Source organism: Ctenopharyngodon idella, chromosome 18, assembly GCF_019924925.1.
Source record: "Ctenopharyngodon idella isolate HZGC_01 chromosome 18, HZGC01, whole genome shotgun sequence".
NCBI lineage: Eukaryota > Metazoa > Chordata > Actinopteri > Cypriniformes > Xenocyprididae > Ctenopharyngodon > Ctenopharyngodon idella.
This window is the reverse complement of record NC_067237.1, coordinates 756,086-781,345: the sequence shown is the minus strand read 5'-3', so window position 1 is coordinate 781,345 and position 25,260 is coordinate 756,086. Positions and strand designations below refer to the sequence as shown.

Sequence of the window (25,260 nt, the reverse complement as noted above, 5' to 3'; positions counted from 1 at the left end):
CTTTTCTTTTGGAAGAAACTGTTTTAGAACAACATGAGGGTGAGTAAATGATCATTTGTGATCAACTAAGCCTTTAAGTGTCATATAAACTTATTCATGAGAATATAATAATTACAGATGACACATTTTTGTGGTGCTAATTGAAAATCTCCTGAAGAAGAAATGGCTGCAGCCTTATGTGAGCTCAAAATAATACTGCTAATAAATAGTAAAGATTATAATGTTCAACACTGAAAAAGACAGGATTGCTTTTGTTTAATCTTCATTAGACGTACAGAAGCAGACAGAAGCGGTACATCTCAGAGCATTAATATTACTTAATTCAAGGCATCGAAAGAGAAAGGCGAGAGAGACTGAGAGGAAGAGAGCAGAGAATGGGAAAATGCCATCTATAGATCATAAATAATGATGTACCCCGGTAAGTCTGAGTGCACTCAGCCATAAAAATAATAACACATATAGGCGGCTACAGTCGAGCACGTTCTCTGGGGACTGCAGCGTACCATCAATCACATGAAATCCTAACAATCGATATGACTGTATATTGATCAGGGTCATTGTGAGAATCGCATATAAATGATCGTGGTCATTATTGGGCCTTTGCAAAAGCACTAAGCATTTTATGACCAATAATAATCAAGATGTGCAAAGATATCAATCACCCAACAAGCCTGCAATATCCATAAGTGACGTAGGGTGCATAATAACACACATTACGATAAAGTATACAGTACATAATAACGTTCATAACAGCAGTGCTTTGGTATCTAGTATCCGTTCGCAGAGGCCACCGGCAATAATATTTCAGCTTTCAAATATCTGCAGTCTCATATAGATGATATGGATTATATAGAGGCAGTAGATTTTGCAGACAGTCGATTTTCCAGATTGAAGTAACACAAGTTAAGCTCTATTGATGACATTAGTGGCATGATGTCAATCATCAGAAAACAAATTTTGCTTGTCCCTCAGTTTATAGAAAAAATGAGGCACTTGGAGTAAAATTTCACCAACAAACGACCAGTCAATTAGTGAGGGTAACTAGTTTTAGAATTTTTTTTTTTGTGACATTAATTAGCACGTTTGATTTTTTGGTGTGTTAATTAGTGTGCTGTGCTGATTTTCAATAAAACCCTCTCAGAGAAAATGTGTCTTTGAAAGGTTAATACCACAAATCAGTGATATTTTAATATATTTTGAGATACTTTTAGTTTACTATATATACTATAAATGCTGGGTTAAAAACAACACAAGCTGGGTTGAAAATGGTTGGTAGTTTCAGTTATAATAATCCTGTCACAAATATAAATTCAGACATCAGTTACTCAAAAAATGTTTTTACAAATCCATAAGACTTTCATTCATATTCGAAACTCAAATGAAGGAATTTTTAATAAAATCTGAGTGATTTCTTTTCCTTCAGTGAAAGTCCATTCATAATACGCAAGTAAACATAATCCATATAAATCAAGTGGATTAATAAAAGTCTTCTAAAGACATGATTATTGAATTAAAAAGATTTAATTTAGGCTTACTATTACATCTATAACACATAACCACCCGCCTACAAAATGATTCTGTTTTATAGTTTTATGAGCTATGAACTAAATATGAGTTACTGTAAGTGGGATTTTTGTTTTAAAAACTGTCAAAAGTATTTTCAGTGGTAATCGCCACAAATGCTGTCGACAGAGATTAACTTTAAGACAACAATTAATTAATTGATTAAGCTTGTATGTCATGGCCTTCCCAACATTCACTGTCCATAGGAGAGCTACATGTACTGTGTGACCTATGGCTCGGCTCTCTGATTGGTTACCTGCCACTTGCATCAGCATGGATCCGCTGCTGTACGTCTGCACTCTGACGAAACACGTGTAACTTCCCTCGTCCGCGACGCGCACTTTCTTCAGCAGGAGCGAGATGTTGCCGGCCATCAGCTGATCTGGATACAGGCTGGTGCGGTTGGCGAATCTCTCATCTTGGTCGATCAGCTGATCCTGGCTCTGCCGATAACTGTGTACGATGCGCTTCGTGTCCGAGAGCTGCCAGAACACACTCAGGTCAGACAGGTTAAACTCTGAGGCCCCTGAGAAAGAGCAGTTGAGGACGGTGTCCATCCCAAACAGAGCCACCACAGGGGATTCTGGGACGTGGACATTCAGAGCTGCAGAAGAGACACACACAGAGAGAGAGAAAGAGTCATGAGGAATCATATGTTCACTGATCTCAGATAACAGAGCTTGATGAATAATGAAAACATATTGTACATTTCAGAACTCAGAACTTCCTCCTGTGACCAAAAACAGCTTGTATTGAAACTGGGCTGCAAAAAACAAAAGGTCAAGGTTTGTCTGGTTAGGTAATATGCAATAACCAAATAACCATATTTCTCTAATCACAGCGACATATTAAAAAAAGAAAAACAGAAAATAAATATATAATCAGAGATAGGGCAGAAAATGGTCTGGATATATATATACATATCTATATATATATATATATATATACATATCTATATATATATATATATATATATACATATCTATCTATATATATATATATATATACATATATATATCTATATATATATATATATATATATATATATTATATATCCATATACAGTGGGTACGGAAAGTATTCAGACCCCTTTAAATTTTTCACTCTTTGTTATATTGCAGCCATTTGCTAAAATCATTTAAGTTCTTTTTTTTCCCTCATTAATGTACACACAGCACCCCATATTGACAGAAAAACACAGAATTGTTGACATTTTTGCAGATTTATTAAAAAAGAAAAACTGAAATATCACATGGTCCTAAGTATTCAGACCCTTTGCTGTGACACTCATATATTTAACTCAGGTGCTGTCCATTTCTTCTGATCATCCTTGAGATGGTTCTACACCTTCATTTGAGTCCAGCTGTGTTTGATTATACTGATTGGACTTGATTAGGAAAGCCACACACCTGTCTATATAAGACCTTACAGCTCACAGTGCATGTCAGAGCAAATGAGAATCATGAGGTCAAAGGAACTGCCTGAAGAGCTCAGAGACAGAATTGTGGCAAGGCACAGATCTGACCAAGGTTACAAAAAAATTTCTGCTGCACTTAAGGTTCCTAAGAGCACAGTGGCCTCCATAATCCTTAAATGGAAGATGTTTGGGACGACCAGAACCCTTCCTAGAGCTGGCCGTCCGGCCAAACTGAGCTATCGGGGGAGAAGAGCCTTGGTGAGAGAGGTAAAGAAGAACCCAAAGATCACTGTGGCTGAGCTCCAGAGAAGCAGTCGGGAGATGGGAGAAAGTTGGAGAAAGTCAACCATCACTGCAGCCCTCCACCAGTCGGGGCTTTATGGCAGAGTGGCCCGACGGAAGCCTCTCCTCAGTGCAAGACACATGAAAAAACACCTGAAGGACTCCAAGATGGTGAGAAATAAGATTCTCTGGTCTGATGAGACCAAGATAGAACTTTTTGGCCTTAATTCTAAGCGGTATGTGTGGAGAAAACCAGGCACTGGTCATCACCTGTCCAATACAGTCCCAACAGTGAAGCATGGTGGTGGCAGCATCATGCTGTGGGGGTGTTTTTCAGCTGCAGGGACAGGACGACTGGTTGCAATCGAGTACCAGGGATAGTACAGGGATATCCTGGACGAAAACCTTCTCCAGAGTGCTCAGGACATCAGACTGGGCCGAAGGTTTACCTTCCAACAAGACAATGACCCTAAACACACAGCTAAAATAACGAAGGAGTGGCTTCACAACAACTCCGTGACTGTTCTTGAATGGCCCAGCCAGAGCCCTGACTTAAACCCAATTGAGCATCTCTGGAGAGACCTAAAAATGGCTGTCCACCAACGTTTACCATCCAACCTGACAGAACTGGAGAGGATCTGCAAGAAGGAATGGCAGAGGATCCCCAAATCCAGGTGTGAAAAACTTGTTGCATCTTCCCCAAAAAGACTCATGGCTGTATTAGATCAAAAGGGTGCTTCTACTAAATACTGAGCAAAGGGTCTGAATACTTAGGACCATGTGATATTTCAGTTTTTCTTTTTTAATAAATCTGCAAAAATGTCAACAATTCTGTGTTTTTCTGTCAATATGGGGTGCTGTGTGTACATTAATGAGGAAAAAAAAATGAACTTAAATGATTTTAGCAAATGGCTGCAATATAACAAAGAGTGAAAAATTTAAGGTGGTCTGAATACTTTCCGTACCCACTGTATATAGACTGTGACTCATCATGTGACTCATTGATGGATGGGGGGATGAAATGGATAGAGGGATGGATGGATGAATGGATGGATGGATGAAGGGATGGATGGATGGATGGATGGATGGATGGATGGATGGATGGAGGGAGGGAGGGAGAGAGGGATGGATGGATGAATGGATGGATGGATGGATGGTGGAATGGATGGATGGATGGATGGATGGTGGAATGGATGGATGAATAAATGGATGGAGGGAGGGAGGGAGGGATGAATGGATGGATGGATGGAGGGATGATGAATGGATGGATGAATAAATGGATGGATGGTGGAATGGATGGATGAATAAATGGATGGATGGATGGATGGATGGATGGATGGATGATGGAGGGAGGGAAGGAGGGAGGGATGAATGGATGGATGGATAGATGGTGGAATGGATGGATGGATGGATGGATGGATGAATAAATGAATGGATGGATGGATGGATGGAGAGATGGATAATTAAATGGATGGAGGGATAGATGGATGGATGGATGGTGGAATGGATGGATGGATGGATGAATAAATGCATGGATTGATGGATGGAGGGAGGGATGGATGGATGGATGGATGGATGGATGGAGGGAGGGAGGGAGGGAGGGAGGGAGGAATGAATGGATGGATGGATGGAGGGATGATGAATGGATGGATGAATAAATGGATGGATGGTGGAATGGATGGATGAATAAATGGGTGGATGGATGGATGGATGGATGGATGGATGATGGAGGGAGGGAAGGAGGGAGGGATGAATGGATGGATGGATGGTGGAATGGATGGATGGATGGAGGGATGGATGAATAAATGGATCGATGGATGGAGGGATGGATGAATAAATGGAGGGAGGGATGAATGGATGAATGGAGGGATGATGGATGGATGGATGAATAAATGGATGGACGGATGAATGGAGAGATAATGGATGGATGGATGAATAAATGGATGGACGGATGAATGGAGAGATAATGGATGGATGGATGGATGGAATGGATGGAGGGATGGATGGAGGGATGGATGATGGATGAATAAATGGATGGACGGATGAATGGAGAGATAATGGATGGATGGATGGATGAATAAATGGATGGAGGGATGGATGGAGGGATGGATGGATGGATGGAGGGATGAATGGAGGGATGATGGATGGATGGATGAATAAATGGATGGAGGGATGAATGGATGGATTGATGGATAAATAAATAAATAAATATATAATAAAGTAGTATCCCCTTTAAAGTTGACAAGCACTTCAAGACTTTCACTGCTCAAACAAACAAACTAATATTGACACACGGATGTTTTTGTCATCATGAAGTGTTGAATAAAATAAACATCAGCATTTCCATGTGAATGAGGATTTGAATTTCCTAATTAGTCAGTCAGTTCTCCATCTAAACTAACAGGAGCGTGTTACATCCAAACAGAAGACAGGAGAGAGAGGGAGAGATTGGATTAATGACTAAATGTTTTGTTTTCATTTATGGATGCGATATATAATTTTGTTTTTGCGGGAGATGATGCTGGATTAATATTTGTCTGAGCTGTTACTCCATCTGCTTCCGTAAGAGTGTTTGATAACTGATGCATCCGAGCGCAAAAAAGGAAAGTCCTAAAAAATGTCCATCTTTACTCACACCGGCACATAATCGCTCTTTCTGCCGTCAGAAAAACCAAAGGCCCTGGACAGCTGAGAAACACATCGACAGCCTGACAAACACTGAAGCACTAACGTCACTGAGTCAAAACACTGAGGAACTATGAACAAATCATGCTGTTCAACCAATGCAGGACTGAAATACCCTCACATGACAGTCCATACGTTACATGTGTTATTTCTGCGATGGCACATTTGAAGCGTCTGTGTCCCAGCCAGGATCAGCGTGCGGCGGGACGGCAGAGGGAGAGGAGCGCTGACGTCATGGAAACTTCAGGAACACGTCTGTCCTCACGGAGCTGCTCACACGAACATTAATGACGCTCAAATCAACCTCAATCTGTTTCCACACAGGGGACAGCGCTGTGTGTGTGTGTGTGTGTGTGTGTGTGTGTGTGTGTGTGCTGAAGAAGTTTCAAAAGTGACAATGAAATGGGAAAAAGTTTCTGACTTTGTAATATTCACAATGTGCAATACAATAACAGCTCTGACATCTATAAGGCCAACTGTAAACCTAGTATAAATGTCAAGCTAAATAAATGCCACCTAAAAGATTTGCTTAATAAAATAATGAACACACACACACACACACACACACTACCATTTCATTTTTTGTATTTCATGAGGGCTTTTTTCTAGTTTATACTAGAAAATGTATTTAATTCTAGTTTTATACTGTATTTTGTCCTGATTTTACAGAACTTTGGTACAACAATTGTTTGATGTAAATAAGCTTTATAAATATACTTGAACTTGAACTTTTGAAATAACTCTCTTTTGTTCACAAAGGCTGCATTTATTTGATCAAAAATACATTGATAATTGTGAAATATTATCACGGTTTTAAAATTTGTATTTTTTTTATTACATTTTTTCCCTTATATATTATGTCCACATTCATTTTAAAGCTCAATACTCTTACTAAGTCTTTTATTTATTATTATTATGTTTATTATGTTTATTTTTTATTTTATTTTATTTCATAAAAGTTGATTCTAGTAGAATACACTACTGAAGTCTCTTCTGCTCACCAAGGCTGCATTTATTTGCTCAAAAACACAGTAAAAATTGTGAAATATTATTCCAATGTAAATCAGCTGTTTTCTATGTGAATATATAGTAAAGTGTAATTTATTCCTGTGATCAAAGCTGAATTTTCAGCATCATTACTCCAGTCTTCAGTGTCACATGATCCTTCAGAAATCATTCTAATATGATGATTTGATGCTCAAGAAACATTTATGATTATTATCAGTGTTGAAAACAGTTCAGATTTTTGTGGAAACTGTGATACATTTTATTTTTCAGGATTCTAGTTTATTTAGACATTACCTGACAAAGCATTTTTCTAGTGCAAGCCTTCACATGCCAACTTCAGTTGATATTGTACATAAACAGCTTCATCCTAAAATGCTATATATAGTTGACAAAGGTATGAAAACAATTAAAAGATTCAAATATGGCAGAAACAGCAGCCGAACACATCGAATGACTGCTTCAATAGCTGCTAACTAAAGCACTGAAAGACCATTGAAAAGCTCCAAATCCTCATTCAAACACTTTAAATGTGAATCTGCCCCGCGTCTGCAGTGAATGCCAGGATTAGGAATTATGTAAGAGTGCTGGAACATTGGAAATACCACAGATGATTGATCTAGGAGAAGGCTTTTAGCGAGAACAGCAGGACGATGTTGGAGAAAAGACGACGTTGGGGTAGGTGTGAGTTTTGAGGAGGGAGACGGTGAAATAAGGTGGGCTAATTTGAATTTACATCCGCCACTTTGTGTTAATGGTGCCGGGCAATATTTGAGTCACTGAGAGAGAGAGAGAAAGAGAGTAAACGGGAAGGAGAGCGAGGAACCTGTGCCACCGCAATCAAATAAAGTCATTAAGGCCCTTATAAATGCCGCCACACATCCCTGCGCTGTTTATTTACAGGTTCTGATGCCCATCCAGCAGCTCACGCTCTCCTCACTCGCTCTCTCTAACTTTAGTCCTTCTTTTGACCGCATTTCTTGCACGTATGAAGACACGCTGCACGGTTTCACCTCTCTGAACCCGCTGCATTACTGCTGCACACGCCGGGCGTGAAGATCACAGACCGACTGCTGAACGAACACAGCACAGATCTACCTGTGAAGCTGGACAGAGTTTAAGTATTTAAACACATTTATACAAAGCATACATACACACGTTTTTGCATTAAACTAATTACCTTGAACAGATGTAATCCAGCCACATGGTATTAAAGATAATTTGGACTAATTTGTTGTTTAATTATATATAATGACTATAATGAGTTCTAATTGGATAGGAATCAATGTGAAATGAAATGGACCATCAACCTCTATAGATATTAACATCAGTGACATCTGATACTGTTCTTTTGAACTTTCTATTCATCAAAGAATCCTGAAGAGTAAAATATATCACAGTTTCCACAAAAATATGAACTTTCTGAAGGATCATGTGACACTGAAGACTGGAGTAATGATGCTGAAAATTCAGCTTTGATCACAGGAATAAATTACACTTTACTATATATTCACATAGAAAACAGCTGATTTACACTGGAATAATATTTCACAATTTTACTGTATTTACTGTATTTTTGATTAAATAAATGGGGCCTTGGTGAGCAGAAGTAAGAGTATTGAGCTTTAAAATGAATGTGGACAAATAATATCTCTGTAATTAAAAATGATGGGCTCTTTTTCCTCAGGAGCTGACAATCTGCTGTTCATTTAATATCATTTAAAGAGATTATTATTATTTACAGAGATCTGATTGGTTCATCTTCTGTCCAGGTCTGGTTTCGAAGCCCATGTGAAGCCAGTGAACGGTGATATTCTGACAGTCTTGGAGGATTTCACATTTAAATTCACTTTAGATCTAGTCTAGACATCTAAAAATACTTTACAAATATAATATTTCACTTTCACAAAGTCATTGAGAGTCAATTCAGTTCTCCCAGTGTGTGACTGCCTCAGATTGGATCAGATCAGATGTGAGTTTATGGTAAGTGACAGACCGGACTGTATCGGACACACTCATCCCTCCGCTCTTCTCCAGCTGTCTCCTTATATTTGAGAAAAAAAAAAAAATCGTATATTTGCCTTTAACATCACAGCCAGTCAGTGTTGCCATGACGTCATTTCCATGTCTCCAGAGTGATGAGTCACATGACATTTACAGCTCAGTTGATTGGCTCAAAAAAACCAGATGGCTTATTTATACTTAAAGTTGGCAACCGCTGGTCTTTTCTTCTCTATTGTGCCGTATGTCCTCGTGAAACGCTTCTGGAACAAGAACAAATGTAGGGCGGGGCTTGATTTTGTCCGTGGGGAGAAGAGAAGAGATGCTGCAAGAGGGAGGAGAACTTATTCTGATTCAAGATTACCAGGAACAAGAATTAAAAAAAAAAAAAAAAATGTTTATAAAACATACTGCAATGTTTCATTTAAAAACTTTCTAGATGGGAAAGTTTGTAAACAAACTTTGACGTTGGCTTGACAAAGTCTTGTCTGAAAGTTTGAAATAAATTAAAAGCACATAGCTAGTATGTTGCTAGCATGGTTTAGCATTTGTTAACATGATTTGCCACATTTTGCTAATGTGTTGCTAGCATGACTTAGCGTGTTGTTAACATGACTTAGTATGTTGCTAGGATGATTTAGCACCCTGCTACCAAGAACTAGCATGTTGCTATCATGCTGCTAACATATTGCTAACATGATTTAGCAATTTGCTAGCATGTTTTAACATGCTGCTAATATTTTTAACAAGTTGTCAGCATTGTTAACATGTTGTTAGCATTGTGGATAACATGATTAGCATGCTATTAACATGTTGCTAGCATGATTTAACATCTTGCTAGCATGTTTTCACATGTTAGCATGAATTAGCACATTTCTAGCATGTTTCTAACATGATTTAACACATTGCTAACATGAATTAGCATGTGGCTAGCATGTTTTAGCATGTTGTTACTATGTTGATAACATAATTAGCATGTTGCTAATATGTTGCTAGCATGATTTAGCATGTTGTTAGCATTTTGCTACAATGTTTTAACATGCTGCTAGCATTTTTAAGCATGTTGCTAGCATGAATTAGCACATTTCTATCATGATTTAACACATTTCTAACATGAATTAGCATGTGGCTAGCATGTTTTAGCATGTTGTTGTTACTATGTTGATAACATGATTAGCATTTTGTTGCTAATATGTTGCTAGCATGATTTAACATTGATAGCATGTTTTAACATGTTGATAGCATGTTTTAACACGTTGTTGGCATTTTTAAGCATGTTGCTAGCATGAATTAGCACATTTCTAGCATGATTTAACACATTTCTAACATGAATTAGCATGTGGCTAGCATGTTTTAGCATGTTGTTGTTACTATGTTGATAACATGATTAGCATGTTGCTAATATGTTTTAGCATGATTTAACATATTGATAGCATGTTTTAACATGTTGCTAGCATGTTTTAGCACATTGTTAGCATTTTTAAGCATGTTGCTAGCATGAATTAACACATTTCTAGCATTATTTAACACATTGCTAGCATGATTTAACACATGTCTAGCATGAATTAGCATGTGGCTAGCATGTTTTAACATGTTGTTGTTACTTTGTTGATAACATGATTAGCATGTTGCTAATATGTTGCTAGCATGATTTAACATATTGATAGCAGGTTTTAACATGTTGCTAGCATGTTTTAGCACATTGTTTGCATTTTGCTAGCATGTTTTAACATGCTGCTAGCATGTTTAAGCATGTTGCTAGCACGAATTAGCACATTTCTAACATGAATTAACATGTGGCTAGCATGTTTTAGCAGGTTGTTAGCATGTTTCTAACATAACCCATTGTTAGCATGAATTTAGCATGTTGTCCTAAGATAGTCGTCAAGCTTTGCTAGTGACAGACAACTTCAATAATCTATAAGTCTTATTGTACAAAAGTCTTGACCTCCTCAATGAAAGTCTGTGAGGCTTTTAGTAGTTTTGATTGTAAAACGAAAATCATGAGTCGGATAAGTTAGAAAAGATACAGCAACCCGGGTCAGAACAGTCTGAGGGTCTGAGCGAGTTTGGTGGTTGTAGCTTGAAAACTCTTCCTTGTCAAGCCAAATATAATTATTTTGATTTCATGGTGACTTTAATCTGAAATTATGCATTTCAACTATTTAAAAAAAAGGTAAATGTTTTTTTGTGAGTGCCACTATTTCTTCTCTCTCTCTCTCTCTCTCTCTCTCTCTCTCTCTCTCTCTCTCTCTCTCCGTCTTTCATAACACGAGCTGTAAAGCATCAAGGTTCAATAACAGAGGGTCCTGCCTCTCTTCTGCTAACACAACACACTCTTCAGACCAATATCAGTCCTGCCAGACCTCAAAGGCCAGTCAGCACACACAGACGAGCAGAACATGCACACACTTACAAACACACAAAGCCTGGAATAACACCGCTCAATATCATTGAAAAACACAGTGCTCAATATCTACCTGTGGAGAGACATGCAGGCTCATTTTGAAGAGCTCGATAAGAGACTCGGGCTTTATCAGACCTCCATCAACTCCAGCGCTCGCATTATTCACACACACAGACGCGGCTCAGACGTGACACGCTTTGGAGAGTTTTGCTGCCACACACACACACACACACATTTGTTTTTGTGAATTGTGGGGACACTCCATAGGCGTAATGGTTTTTATACTGTACAAACCGTATTTTCTCTCCCCCTACACCCCTACCACTAAATCAACCCATCACAGAAAACTGTCTGCATTTTTACTTTCTCACAAAAACTCATTCTGTATGATTTATAAGCCTTTTGAAAAATGGGGACATGGGAAATGTCCTTATAAGTCACCCTATCCTTGTAATACCAGTGTAATACCCATGTCATTATACAAATTTGTGTCCTGATATGTCACAAAACACACACACACACACACACACGCACACAATTTAAAGTAATAAAGGTTATTTCTGGCTAACATATAAAGGCTTCAGAAACTCATGAACAGAACTGTATAAGGCTCATGACAGGCCGTGAGTTCATTCACAGTCACACTAGTGAGGCAGTATCGCCCCCCAGTGGTGTAAACAGGAAATCACACTCTGCTTTTAAATGTAACAGTGCAAACAAACACAGTGAGATGAGCTTCTGCAGAACTCACTGCCACAGTGATGCAAGAGTTTTTTACTGAGCTGCTATACGTTTTCTAGGGTATTCTGGGTGGTCGCTATGAGGTTGCTAAGGTGTTCTTGCTATGCAGTTGCTAGGGTGTTCTGGATGGTTGCTAGGTGCTTGGAATTTTTGCTCATTTTATTGACTGTCAGGTTGAAATTGTAGGTTTGATCACCTAACAAACCCAAAGTAACTGCATATCTCTTAAAGACGACATTCAGCCCACAATGAAACTCCAAATGAACTTAAAAATCGCCTTTGGATTTTTAATTCTCACTGCCGTCGACCTACAAAAGAAGTAATTTGCAAGGCCACATATCTGACGGAGAGGTAGAGGGTTTCCTCTGTGACATTACCATCACAAAGCATCATGGGTAACACCAGACCACACATGCAGTGACACAGGGACGATCTAATCATCTCTCTCTCTCTCTCTCTCTCTGTCTTCCGGTTGCCCTTATTGCTCTTGCTTTCTCCTTCACACACTGTATGTGAGAGATTGATTTCCATTTGAATAAGATTTATGGGTCTGATATGTCAGTGTATTGTCGAAACATAATAACACCTCTGCACTCGTTCCGTATCCCACTCTCCCTCCCTGCCTCCAGACTTCCTTTCCCCCTCTTCCTATGAGATTAAGTTCTGCTCAAAGGGCTTTATTGGTCCGATAGGATGATATTGTCAAAACATAATGACATTCACTGTGTAAATATCATTTCATAAATATCCAGCTCTCTCTCTCTCTCTTCAGTGCTGACATAGATGAAGCTCTGACTGAGAAAATCCCCCCAAAATCATGAGAGATGGAGATAAAAAAGCTGACAGTTATACAAAATGCAATGAAGTGGAGAAACAGATCAAGCGAAAATGGGACCATGAAGCAGAAGACGACTAGATTTGCAATTACTGAAAGAAACATCGATGCTTGCAAGGCTGCGGAAATGTAGTCTTCAAGATTTAGGTTCAAGGAAAATCGGACCGATCTCTATTCGATATGCAAAATATACAGTATGTGATGTCATCGCTGTACATTACATTTCGAAAGTTGAACATTCCATGAATGAAGTCAGAGGGAGCTTTTCAACATTTAATTACATAAAAAGTATACAAAAAAAAAAAAAATAAAATAGCACAGCACAACAAAGAATAAAATTATTATTATTATTATTATTACTATTATTATCATTAGACTGAAATTATATATATATATTTAACTGGAGCCTGAATCTTAAACGTTTTGAGCTATAATTAATTAATTAAAGATGTTATAATATAATATAATATAATATAATATAATATAATATAATTAGGGCTGTCAAGCGATTAAAATTTTTAATCCTATTAATCGCACATCAAATTTGGCTGAGAAATTACTCCCAAAAGATAATTCAAAGTCATTATTGTGTAAAGCATCAAATAGGCATTACAAAAAGTAGCTTCAGAAAGAAATATTTTATTTGATTCAACACAGAATTTATTTCACAAACTTTTGGACCATGAGCTTGAGTAAATGATGACTGAATTTTCATTTTTGGGTGAACTATAGCCTACCTATAGTGTTTTATTTTTATTTATTTTGTTAATTAATATGGAAATATGAAATTATTTTTTTAATTAAATTATACTCTAAACAAGAAACTAAAACTGTCAGTAGGTGGCGGTAAATGTCTTAATGATTCATTCATTCATTCGATTCGTTCAAACAGCTGATTGATTCAGGAGTGAAGTAAATGGTTCTCTTTTTGAATGTTCCAATGAATAATTTGTTCAATATATATATAGAAAAAGAAAAAGGAAAAAAAAAACACCACAGAATATTAGATTTTTGGAAATATATGGTATTACCGCCCAAGCAGTGAACTGCGAGGTTATGAACCGTTCCTGTTCTCTGAAAGTATAAACCTATTAGAGATGCACAGCATGAATGATCATCTTCATTTCAGGTGTGGAGCTAATCTGGGTAAAGGGCCGCTGATCTTGCCTTAAGCCTTAAATGATCAAAGAGAAGTTGCACAGAGTTGTGTGAGTATCTCTGTATTCATTCAGCCGCTGCAGGAGACGAGCTCTGTGTCCTTGTAAAGACAACAGCCTTAGGGAAAACAACATCCTCCGGGCCCTGCATTAACACTGAATCTGCCAACAACAAACAACTAACCGTACATGCTTTTATATTATATTATATATATATAGCATTATATTGCATATTATATTATATCATATTAAAGTGACTGTCATGGCGGCCGAGCAACTCCACCATATTTTTTTACAAATACTACACTTGTTGTACCACAAACCGTAGTTTTTTAGGGAGAATGTTGTTGTTTAGACCTGAAATATGTGACTCATATTTAATCATAGTGCCTATTTTACAGTTTGTTTAGATGTTTTCGGGGATGTGAGCTCCAGGCGTCAGCGGTCGTTCAGTGCTCGAGTACCCGCCGAGAACAGCTTCTGTTCACCGGCTCTTATAGTGGATAAAACAAGGATAAACAAGAGATATAATTCATTTTGGGTACATAAAACAGGCAATCTTTGGTCTTATTAATCTATTACTTGTTCCCGAGCAAATAGAATTGGGCTATGTTAAATTTAATAATTTTATATTATTTATATTTAAATTACATCATGTACAGCACTGCTTTTGTACATTTGACTGAATTGTACATTTGTGTTTATTTCCTATTGTCATTTATAATGGCTATTGTTGTTCATTTAAATATTGTTGTTCAATAAATATTATTTTATATAAATAATATGTTGTATTTGGTATTGAGAAAGGGTCCATTATATGCATAATATGGATTTAGTGAAAGTTACATTAATACGCCATTAGATGGCGGCAAACTTTACAAGTGTATGATTCAGTCGCAAGAGACTTTTAAATTGAAAGGGACTTTTGTAAACAAAGGACGTTGTTTTAGCGCTGTTACGTAAAATTCCCTTAACTGTAAAAAGGACAAATACAAAGATCGCTTTCCTCAGCGGACATTCAAACAGACTTTTATAATGGATATAATATTATGGACAACAACCTGATGAGTGAATGTTATATCAGACACAGGTAATGCTCGCTTCAGACGATCTCTCTCTCTAATACTGTACAAAATACAATGAGTTTCAATGGAGGGACTCAACATTCCTTCATTATTAGCTCTATAGTGACGTTTTAGATTTAGTAACACAGTCTTGGTCAAACTGTCAACTTGAGATTTGAATCTGTGGTGGAAGTAGTTCTGCACAAAAGAGGGTTTTAAAGACACTCTGTCATTATTTCTTATTTATTTACACACTCATGCCATCGAACTGTTGTATAAACGCATTATCACACTCATAGCCGTGCGATATGGCTGTATATCAGCACACTGTGATTGCCTACGGCTGCATCACAGCCATGCTGATATACAGCCATAAATGCAAATATTATGAGAAGAAAAAATGAAAGCAAGTCAAAGAGAGATGAATGGAGTAAGGGAGAGACGAGAAACCACAGTTTCTGTGAAACTGCAATCTCGGCACATCACGTACATCAGGTCTGGTCTTGATTCCCAGAGGACTACATGTGAAATCTGCTGATATGATCTGCAGCCTCACACTGGGTAATGTGCTCTGTTTTAATAAGCATCACGTCCTGAGAGAGGGATGTTTACCTCCAACATCAACCACTGCAGGCGACCCCTGTTGTGAGCATGCAATGCATGATCTTCTTTCAGATTTTTTGAGTTTCAAAAAAGGATGCACTAACAAATTGGCCACTGCAATGATCCCCAAACTCAATTTTCACACATGTGGAAAAACGTCCCTTCCGATGCAATCGATCATGAGGAAGGGATGAAATAAAAGCAATGAAGTTTGTAGTTAGCAGACCTTGAGAAAATGAATCAGAGAGAGAAAGAAATGAGGGTTATTTTCGCACATGAGCAGCTGCATCAGAACAGTTAGAGAAATGTGTTGGTGTTACATGTCATATCACTGGCCACACTTCAGTCCTGTGATCTGTCAGACGGAGAGACTCGACAAACTTTTCTGTAGCTCATTGCCTGCTCTCCTGCGAGTCTGGACAATGTGCTGCATTAAAGCTGCGCGCTTTGAGTCTGCTCCTTCACTAGCTATTTTTAAATCAGCTCTTAAATCTTATTTGTTCTCTCTTTCTTTTGATTAAGGTTAGTTTAAGGGTTTTAAGTTTTACGACTGTATTCTGTTTAATTTGTTTATATTTTGTGAGCCGCATGTTTTTCTTTAACACTTTCTTTTTATATGTTTAATGTTTTATTGTGCAGCACTTTGGTGCAGCTCTGTTGCTTTTAAATGTGCTATAGAAATAAATTTTGACTTGACTTGAGGAAAAAATGCATTAAAAATGCATTATTAATTAATAGGCCTTTACTATTTGTTAATCACACATATCACATTTTTGGTTTTGTGTCCTAATCAGACGCAAAGGCGTCTTGATAAAAGGCATCTTTTCCATGTTAATCAGAGTTTTTGTCCAACAGCAATATGTGATGAAAGGAACAATCAAACTGTGAACAAACAAGTGTATTCTATGACAAAGATTGTTTCAGTCACTCAGTATGTATTTTTAATAACAAAATATTATTGAATTTGATTATGTACTTGTCGATTCAGCTGCGACTGCAGTGCCCTTGCAGAGAGACTCCGCCCACACGCTCTTCTGATTGGCTGTGATTTTAAATTGATCTGGTAGCGAGTGCAGTGCAGTTGCAGAGAGACTCCGCCCACAAGCTCTTCTGATTGGCTGTGATTGAGAGACTCCGCCCACACGCTCTTCTGATTGGCTGTGATTTTAAATTGATCTGGCAGCGAGTGCAGTGCAGTTGCAGAGAGACTCCGCCCACACGCTCTTCTGATTGGCTGTGATTTTGAATTGATCTGGTAGCGAGTGCAGTGCACTTGCAGAGAGACTCCGCCCACACGATCTTCTAATTGGCTTCGGTTGCGAGTGCAGTGCGCTTACAGAGAGGCTCCGCCCACACGCTCTTCTGATTGGCTGTGATTTTAAATTGATCTGGTAGCGAGTGCAGTGCACTTGCAGAGAGACTCCGCCCACACGATCTTCTAATTGGCTTCGGTTGCGAGTGCAGTGCGCTTACAGAGAGGCTCCGCCCACACGCTCTTCTGATTGGCTGTGATTTTAAATTGATCTGGTAGCGAGTGCAGTGCACTTGCAGAGAGACTCCGCCCACACGATCTTCTAATTGGCTTCGGTTGCGAGTGCAGTGCGCTTACAGAGAGGCTCCGCCCACACGCTCTTCTGATTGGCTGTGATTTTAAATTGATCTGGTAGCGAGTGCAGTGCACTTGCAGAGAGACTCCGCCCACACGATCTTCTAATTGGCTTCGGTTGCGAGTGCAGTGCGCTTACAGAGAGGCTCCGCCCACACGCTCTTCTGATTGGCTGTGATTTTAAATTGATCTGGTAGCGAGTGCAGTGCACTTGCAGAGAGACTCCGCCCACACGCTCTTCTGATTGGCTGTGATTTTGGATTGATTCGGTTGCGAGTGCAGTGCGCTTGCAGAGAGACTCCGCCCACAAGCTCTTCTGATTGGCTGTGATTGAGAGACTCCGCCCACAAGCTCTTCTGATTGGCTGTGATTTTGAATTGATTTGGTTGCCAGTGTAGTGCATTTGCAGAGAGACTCCGCCCACACGATCTTCTAATTGGCTTCGGTTGCGAGTGCAGTGCGCTTACAGAGAGGCTCCGCCCACACGCTCTTCTGATTGGCTGTGATTTTAAATTGATCTGGTATCGAGTGCAGTGCACTTGCAGAGAGACTCCGCCCACACGCTCTTCTGATTGGCTGTGATTTTGGATTGATTCGGTTGCGAGTGCAGTGCGCTTGCAGAGAGACTCCGTCCACAAGCTCTTCTGATTGGCTGTGATTGAGAGACTCCGCCCACAAGCTCTTCTGATTGGCTGTGATTTTGAATTGATCTGGTTGCGAGTGCAGTGCATTTGCAGAGAGACTCCGCCCACACGATCTTCTAATTGGCTTTGGTTGCGAGTGCAGTGCGCTTACAGAGAGGCTCCGCCCACAAGCTCTTCTGATTGGCTGTGATTTGGATTGATTTTGCCGCGTCTCGTCTGGACAGACAAACTGCTAGTGGCTGGAATCGTATCGCGTCACGTCTGGTTAGGACACGTGTAATGTGCACACCTGAGGACTCCAGATCAGTTTCACAAGTCGCAGAGTGTTTCACAAGTGTGCATGCTAGAAAATTGTTGATGATGCCACATACTGCTAAGATCTAGGGATTTCTGTCACAGACTAGTCGCAGACTTAAAACATCAAAGTGCGATGAGCTTCTGTCTTGTGATGCGCGCTTGGCTTTAATTACTGGTTCTATCTACTTACATTTGAGCAAATCCACCCAATTTGGAGAAAAATAACAAGGGGTTTATTAAGGCCAAAACAGACTGCCGGGGTTTAGCTACGATTTGGTCCGTGAGATTTCCAGTAACCCCACATAATTCGGTCAGACACGTGGCCTGATGCGTGCGCGGTGAAGTTCAAATCCACCTCGGGTCATTTTGTGTCTCTACTGTCCTGTCATTAAAGGCAAAAAGGTCATGATAATTCACATCAGAGCTACACACTCGCTGCACATATACTCAGCGTCACTACTGCTGCGATTAAGATCCCAAACTGAGTCTTATTTTTATTTTATTTAAGTTTTTCCCTAAACTTTGCGCCCCCAGTTTGAAACCCTTGCTTTAGGCGACCGCATTAGCGTCCAACTGCAGACCCGAAGCTGTAACTATAGTGTAGCACATATGTGCTGGAAACACAGACAAATGGAGAAACTGGGAAAGATATTATGAAAGCATATGAGCTCATACATCCTAGGACCCAATTCATGTCTTGTATATTGAGTTATGCTCTTCTGTTGAAAGGTAAAAGTTGAGAAACTTCTTGGATTGTATTTTAGATACTCCTTACGTATTTTGAGGATCCTCTCAGGAATAAAGCTCATAGTGGACGCTGCAGTCGCCATCTATACTGAGGATTAAACTGAGGGATATAAAACAGAGACATAACTGTGGCTTGAGTTCAGACACCACACCCCAACACAAACACTGCCACAACATCTGAGTCAGAGGAAAAACCCTGCTCTCTGTCTTCCTCTCTCTGTTTTCTCTCCGGGTTCACAGGTCTATAAGGAACAACTTTAAAATTCACAGAGTGGATTTTTAAACTTTCCTAAATACATTTCTGACCTTCCCCATTTTACACAGCTGTCTGTGTGTTTGTACAGAGGGACAGTTTTACATTTTTTACCAGCAGAGAGGCAGATATTAAGCAATTACAGAGCTCATTTTGAATCCAATCTTATTATATTCACACAGGAATCCCTTTATGTCATATGCAAATTTAACGAAGGATACGCTATTTAAGCCTCTGATAGACTTTTAATGTGGAAAGGTCACATCTTTTTTCACGCTGAGCGTCTATGAAACCAGATTTCACAGACACATTCATCCTTTTCATGAGTGCAAACTTTGACATTTCAGAACATGTCAATGTCATGCATGATTTTAGATACATGGAACCCAATGAAATTGCATCATTTTGGACTTTTATGTTTAGTCTGAGTTTCCTGTTTCCTGTCTCTGTTTTGTAGTCCTTTTGTAGTTCATTTCGCTCCCCTCATCACTGTTTCCATGTGTGTCTTGTTTGTCAATTTCCTCTCTGTATATAAGCCTGTGTATTTCATATTGGCAAGGCAAGTTTATTTATATAGCACATTTCATACACAAAATTAAAAAAAAAAAAATCTTACTGCCTCCAAACTTTTGGATATTAGTGTAATGTTCCCATGATTTTGTACAGCTCCACTGTTTATTCATTTCTGTCTTTGTTTGTTTGTTTGTTGTGGAGGCATTAGCCAGGGCCTGAGCCGCTGTCAGTGTAACTGTGTGTGTGTTTCCAGTTCACAGGTCGTGATCTTTGGCTAATCAGCATGTAGGGAAGAGAAGCGTCACCCACCGTGAGAGCGGACAGCCAGCAGAGCGCACAACAGGAGGGCCAACATGGCGACGGTGAGCGGAGTGTGTGTGATCCGACCGAGAGTGTGTGAGTCTGTGTGTGTAACAGCGGGGCAGATCCTTCAATCACGGCACTGCGGGGAAAAACAGAGAGAGGCTGATTAACCTGACGGAGAGGAAGAGTGAAGAGTGTGTGTGTGAAACCTTCAGAAGTCTCCAGTGAACATCACCGGCTGTTAAACCATAGATATAAATACACTGATGTCACATCTCTGCCTTCTTGAAAGGGTCAACATTTCATGATTTACGGCTGGATCTTGACCTTTCCAATACACTGAACATGCAGATGTAACAAATGTGGAAACTAAGTGTTCATATCTAAGTGATATGAAGTGAATGAAAATAAAGTGAATGAAAATAAACTCCTAAAGGATTCATATATTGATTTAGGCATCAAACTTCATGAAAGAAACAAACACTTCTAGATTCACAAGTTTTCTCTTTTAGGTCAGTTACTCTCATGGCTGTGGAGGCCCAAACCTGACGGATGGATGGATGGATGGATGGACTGACAATTTTTTTATTAAATTAAGTTCTTTTTCCATTTATTGATTGATTGATTGATTGATTTCTCTATTTATTTTAACAATTTGTACTTTATGTATTTGTTTGTTTGTTTATTGTTTATTCCTATATGTATTTCCATATTTAAATATTCTCAAATTTCATTTACTTATTTTATAAAATAGACAGACAGACTGACTGACTGATTTTTAATTAAATTAATTTTTAATTTAATTAAGTTATTTTTCTTTTTATTTATTGATTTTATTTATTTATTTATTTATTTATTTAAAAAAATTTAAATTTAAAAAATTAAAAAAAAATGTATTTTATTTATTTATTTATTATTTTTTATTTATTCCCATATGGATGTATTTCCATATTTAAATATTCTCGAATTTTATTTATTTATTTATTTTGATAAAATAGACAGAGTGACTGACAATTTTTAATTAAATTAAGTTCTTTTTTCCCCTTATTTATTTATTTATTTATTTATTCCCATATGGATGTATTTCCATATTTAAATATTCTCAAATTTCATTTATTTATTTGATAAAATAGATAGACAGACTGACTGATTTTTAATTAAATTGCTTTTTAATTTAATTAAGTTATTTTCCCTTTATTTATTTATTATTTTCTCTATTTATTTTAACAATTTTTACTATATTTATGTATTTTATTTTTATTTATTCCCATTTCAATGAATTTCCATATTTAAATATTCTCAAATTTTATTTATTTATTTTGTATTTATTCTTACATTTCTGTCTGATGTATGATAATTAGGTGGGCTGGTCTTGTTTCCCATTGGATAATCGTATATTGAAGTATTTTATCAGCAGAATCATAAAAGAAAGCAGCAAAGAAAACACACGTGGCACATTCTCAAGAAATGTTGCTTCTTTTGTACTTTGTACTTAATGTAAATCACCTGTGCCTGGATTTAAATTCATTTTAATTTTGTGTGCTGTATTTGATAATATTAAGGCGCTATGAATGAATGAGACTGTATAAATCAAATGTAATGTTTTTGGTAGACACTGTGCATAAAACAAAAGTGATGAATGATAAAGTGATAAAACAAAAATATATGACAAATCTATTATACAGTACAAATGCTATAAATGCTATATTTTCCCACATGCACATGTTTCTGGCCGTACATCTCATTCATGGACGCACCCATGAGAAGTGCACAAAGTTACAACTTCTCAGACGGCTGACCTAACTATTAAAGAGAGTTTGACATTTGGCAGGGAACAGCACGGCCATTTCGTGTCTCTCTCTCTCTGCAGACCGTCTCCAGCGTGAGCAGCTTCTCTTTACACACGGAGGATTTTCATCTGCTCTTGGCGAGACAGAGCTGTCGCCATCTCCTGATACCCTGATCTGTGTGCCAAAGCACAGATCTGAATATAAAGAAGAAGGACGAACATGCACCATCCTCTAGACTATCCTCAATAATTCTACAGAGGAATACTTCAGCCCAGAGAATCCAAGGATTTCCACTGCAACTAACTTTAGTTGTGACTCTTTCTGAGAGCTTCATCTCTCTCTCAGGTCCTCATTCATGAAACATGAGCAGAATGAGCAGTTCATACAACTTTTCTTTTGTAATTTGTTGTTCGATTCAACATGACGATTTATGTAAGGAAACCTTTATGAAAGATTTAAACAAATTTGATGTTTCATGTGTGGTTTTTTTTTCTACAACCAGATGATAAATAGACAGACAGACAGACTGATTTTACATACAGGTGCTTCCTGTTCAGACTGCTCATGATTTCTCCATCCTGCTCTCGTTTCCTCATTCTGTCCTTCTTTTCGCTGGAAAAACTGAAGTCAGACCTCTTTAAAAGGTTTTTCTTTCCTGTTCTGACATATTTCCTGTTGATACGGGAAGTTTGGGTTTGTTTGTCCCTTTTTTAATAGTATATACACAAAAGTTCAGTAATTTATATATAGGCTATATGATCAAATATGAAAGTAAAGACATTTATAACGTTACAAAAGATTCTATTTCAAATAAACTCTGAAAAACACAGAAATCTGAAGCAGCACAGACTGTTTTCAACATTGATAATAATCATAAATGTTTCTTGATCATCAAATCATCATATTAGAATGATTTCTGAAGGATCATGTGACACTGAAGACCTGGAGTAATGATGCTGAAAATTCAGCTTTGATCACAGGAATAAATTACACTTTACTATATATTCACATAGAAAACAGCTGATTTACATTGGAATAATATATCACAATTTTTCCTGTATTTTTAATCAAATAAATGCAGCCTTGGTGAGCAGAAGAGACTTCTTTCAAAATCATTTTAAAATCTTATCGACCCTACTTTTGAATGTTAGTCTGTGCGTTGAGTTTTATGCATGAAATAATTGTCTTTATAATTATGAAAGGCATCAAAGACAGAGCTTGCTTGAAAACCCCTGCATTAGCTTATATAAAGCTGATCGAGTCACAAGAGTCCAGTCTGATTTCACTGGGTCTTTAACACACTGACAGACTCAAACAGCTGCATGATCTCACTTTCAGATCGGCTCACTCAAATCTTTGCTGTACTGTTAGAGAAAAGTAATCAAGTTCTGAGCGTCTGCACCACAATTATATGACTCTATGAGAACCTAAACAACAGAAAGCAGCACTAGCGAGTGGGCGCTCAATGAAGGGGTCAGACGCACGTGAGCTCTGACTAGACTCTTTCCAGTGTAGGTCACACTGTGTAACATGAGACCGCATCACCCCTGCGCTATGCCTTAGTCATTATCAAACCGCTTTCTGTGGCCAAACCCTGTCATCAGCACAAAACATGCGGCCAGACGCTCTTCAGAAACAGCTGCAGACACAAACTGGGATCAAATCAACTTTCTTTTGACAAAAAGTTCAGAGCAATTAGTTGAGTTGAGCAAAATACTTCTCACGTCCATAAAATCACAGTATGATTAAACTCCACACTAGATCACAGGAACTGTCTGTATATGAACTTCAGATACTCTGAGATCTAATAGCACTTTCTCTCCTCATTCCTTCCTTCAGGAATCTTTCATTGGCCTAAAACACTTTGTCAGTGTTTTTCAATCCAGTGCTGTTGCACTTATTTCATACACACTGAAAAGAAATTGTAACCTAAACATGACAGCATGTAAACTAACTGGTTTTATTTAAGTCATAAATGCTATTCAGTATTGCTGAATCAACCAAAATACATTAAAGTGGACCTATAATGCCCCTTTCACAAGATGTCTCTGGTGTCTCCAGAATGTGTCTGTGAAGTTTCAGCTCAAAATACCCCACAGGTCATTTATTATAGCTTGTCAAATTTGCCCCTATTTGGGTGTGAGCAAAAACACACCGTTTTTGTGTGTGTCCCTTTAAATGCAAATGAGCTGCTGCTCCCGGCCCCCTTTCCAGAAGAGGGCGGAGCTTTAACAGCTCACGCTTCGGTCGCTCAACAACAACAAAGCTGGAGAATCTCACGCAGACAAAATGAGGATTGTCAGTAACGGTGTTCAGCCTTACATTGTTCAAACCGGAGTCGACACTGATGGAGAGACTCAGGAAGAAGTTACAACTTTTAGACGTTTCTGAATGGTTAGTGGATAAATTTATGTTGATTCAACTCATCGACTAGCATGTGCCGTCATGTTAATCTTTTGTGCAAATCCAGCGTTGAATTGACCCTCGTTTGTGAAGCAGTCCGGCGTAAAATAAGGTATAGCAATAATAGCACTGTCATGGCTTAAATCAAGTAAAATCAGCTCTTTAAGGTAACATCTGAACTGTTTACAGATACAGTCCATCATAACTGAGCTCAATCTGCTGAATCTGACGAACAGAATATGCATGTAAGCATCAAACACTAAAGTCATAAACAATAAACTACCCTGTGCCATGACTCATTGAGTCTTTAATGTTGAATACTACATATTAATTCCTTTGGCAACTATTCAGATGTTTGGCATTGAGGCTCAAGATTAAACAAGCACATTTATCTGCCCTGCTGTGAAAGTAGCTGATTTCCCTGTTCTCCAACACTCACCTCATAATAACAAGCCCATTGTTTAGCCGCCAGGTATTAAATGTATAATAAAATGCTATTATTAAATGCAGCTCTGATGATAAAATCTGAGAGAGTTAATGCAGTCTTATTCAGGGTTGCCAGGTTTTCACAACAAAACCCGCCCAATTGCTACTCAAAACTACCCCAATCGCATTTCGGGGGGGTCTCCCAGTAAAAATCATGTTCCGGTGGGTAAAATCTGTGTTTTTGGTTGGCTTCCCAGGTAAAATTTCGCTTTCCAGGGGCTAAATATCATGTTATTTGAGGTCACTTCAACCCACGGACATGAAAAACAACCCGCCTCAACAGTATTAAAGTAGCCCAGTTCCTGCTCTTAATTCACGTTACATTGACATACGACAGTCACGAAAAGTTTGAGAGCTCATTTCAGGTGCTGGTGGAGTTCAAAAAGCAAACTTTTATTTTGTAAAGATTTACATGGTGGTCTCAGGCTCACAAAGTTTAAGAGTTTGTCTAATAAAAC

At 38.3% G+C, this 25,260-nt stretch overlaps 1 protein-coding gene across 1 annotated transcript in view; it reads right to left on the bottom strand.

The window, feature by feature from the left end:
* cd276 (CD276 molecule) overlaps positions 1-25,260 on the bottom strand; it is a 96,537-nt gene that overhangs the window by 70,528 nt on the left and 749 nt on the right. The window contains exons 2-3 of the mRNA XM_051869665.1: positions 20,130-20,262; positions 1,820-2,167 (exon numbers count right to left, since the gene is read on the bottom strand). Coding sequence (XP_051725625.1) covers positions 1,820-2,167; positions 20,130-20,175 — 394 coding nt within the window. The 5' untranslated portion in view covers positions 20,176-20,262. The remainder of the gene's footprint in view (positions 1-1,819; positions 2,168-20,129; positions 20,263-25,260) is intronic.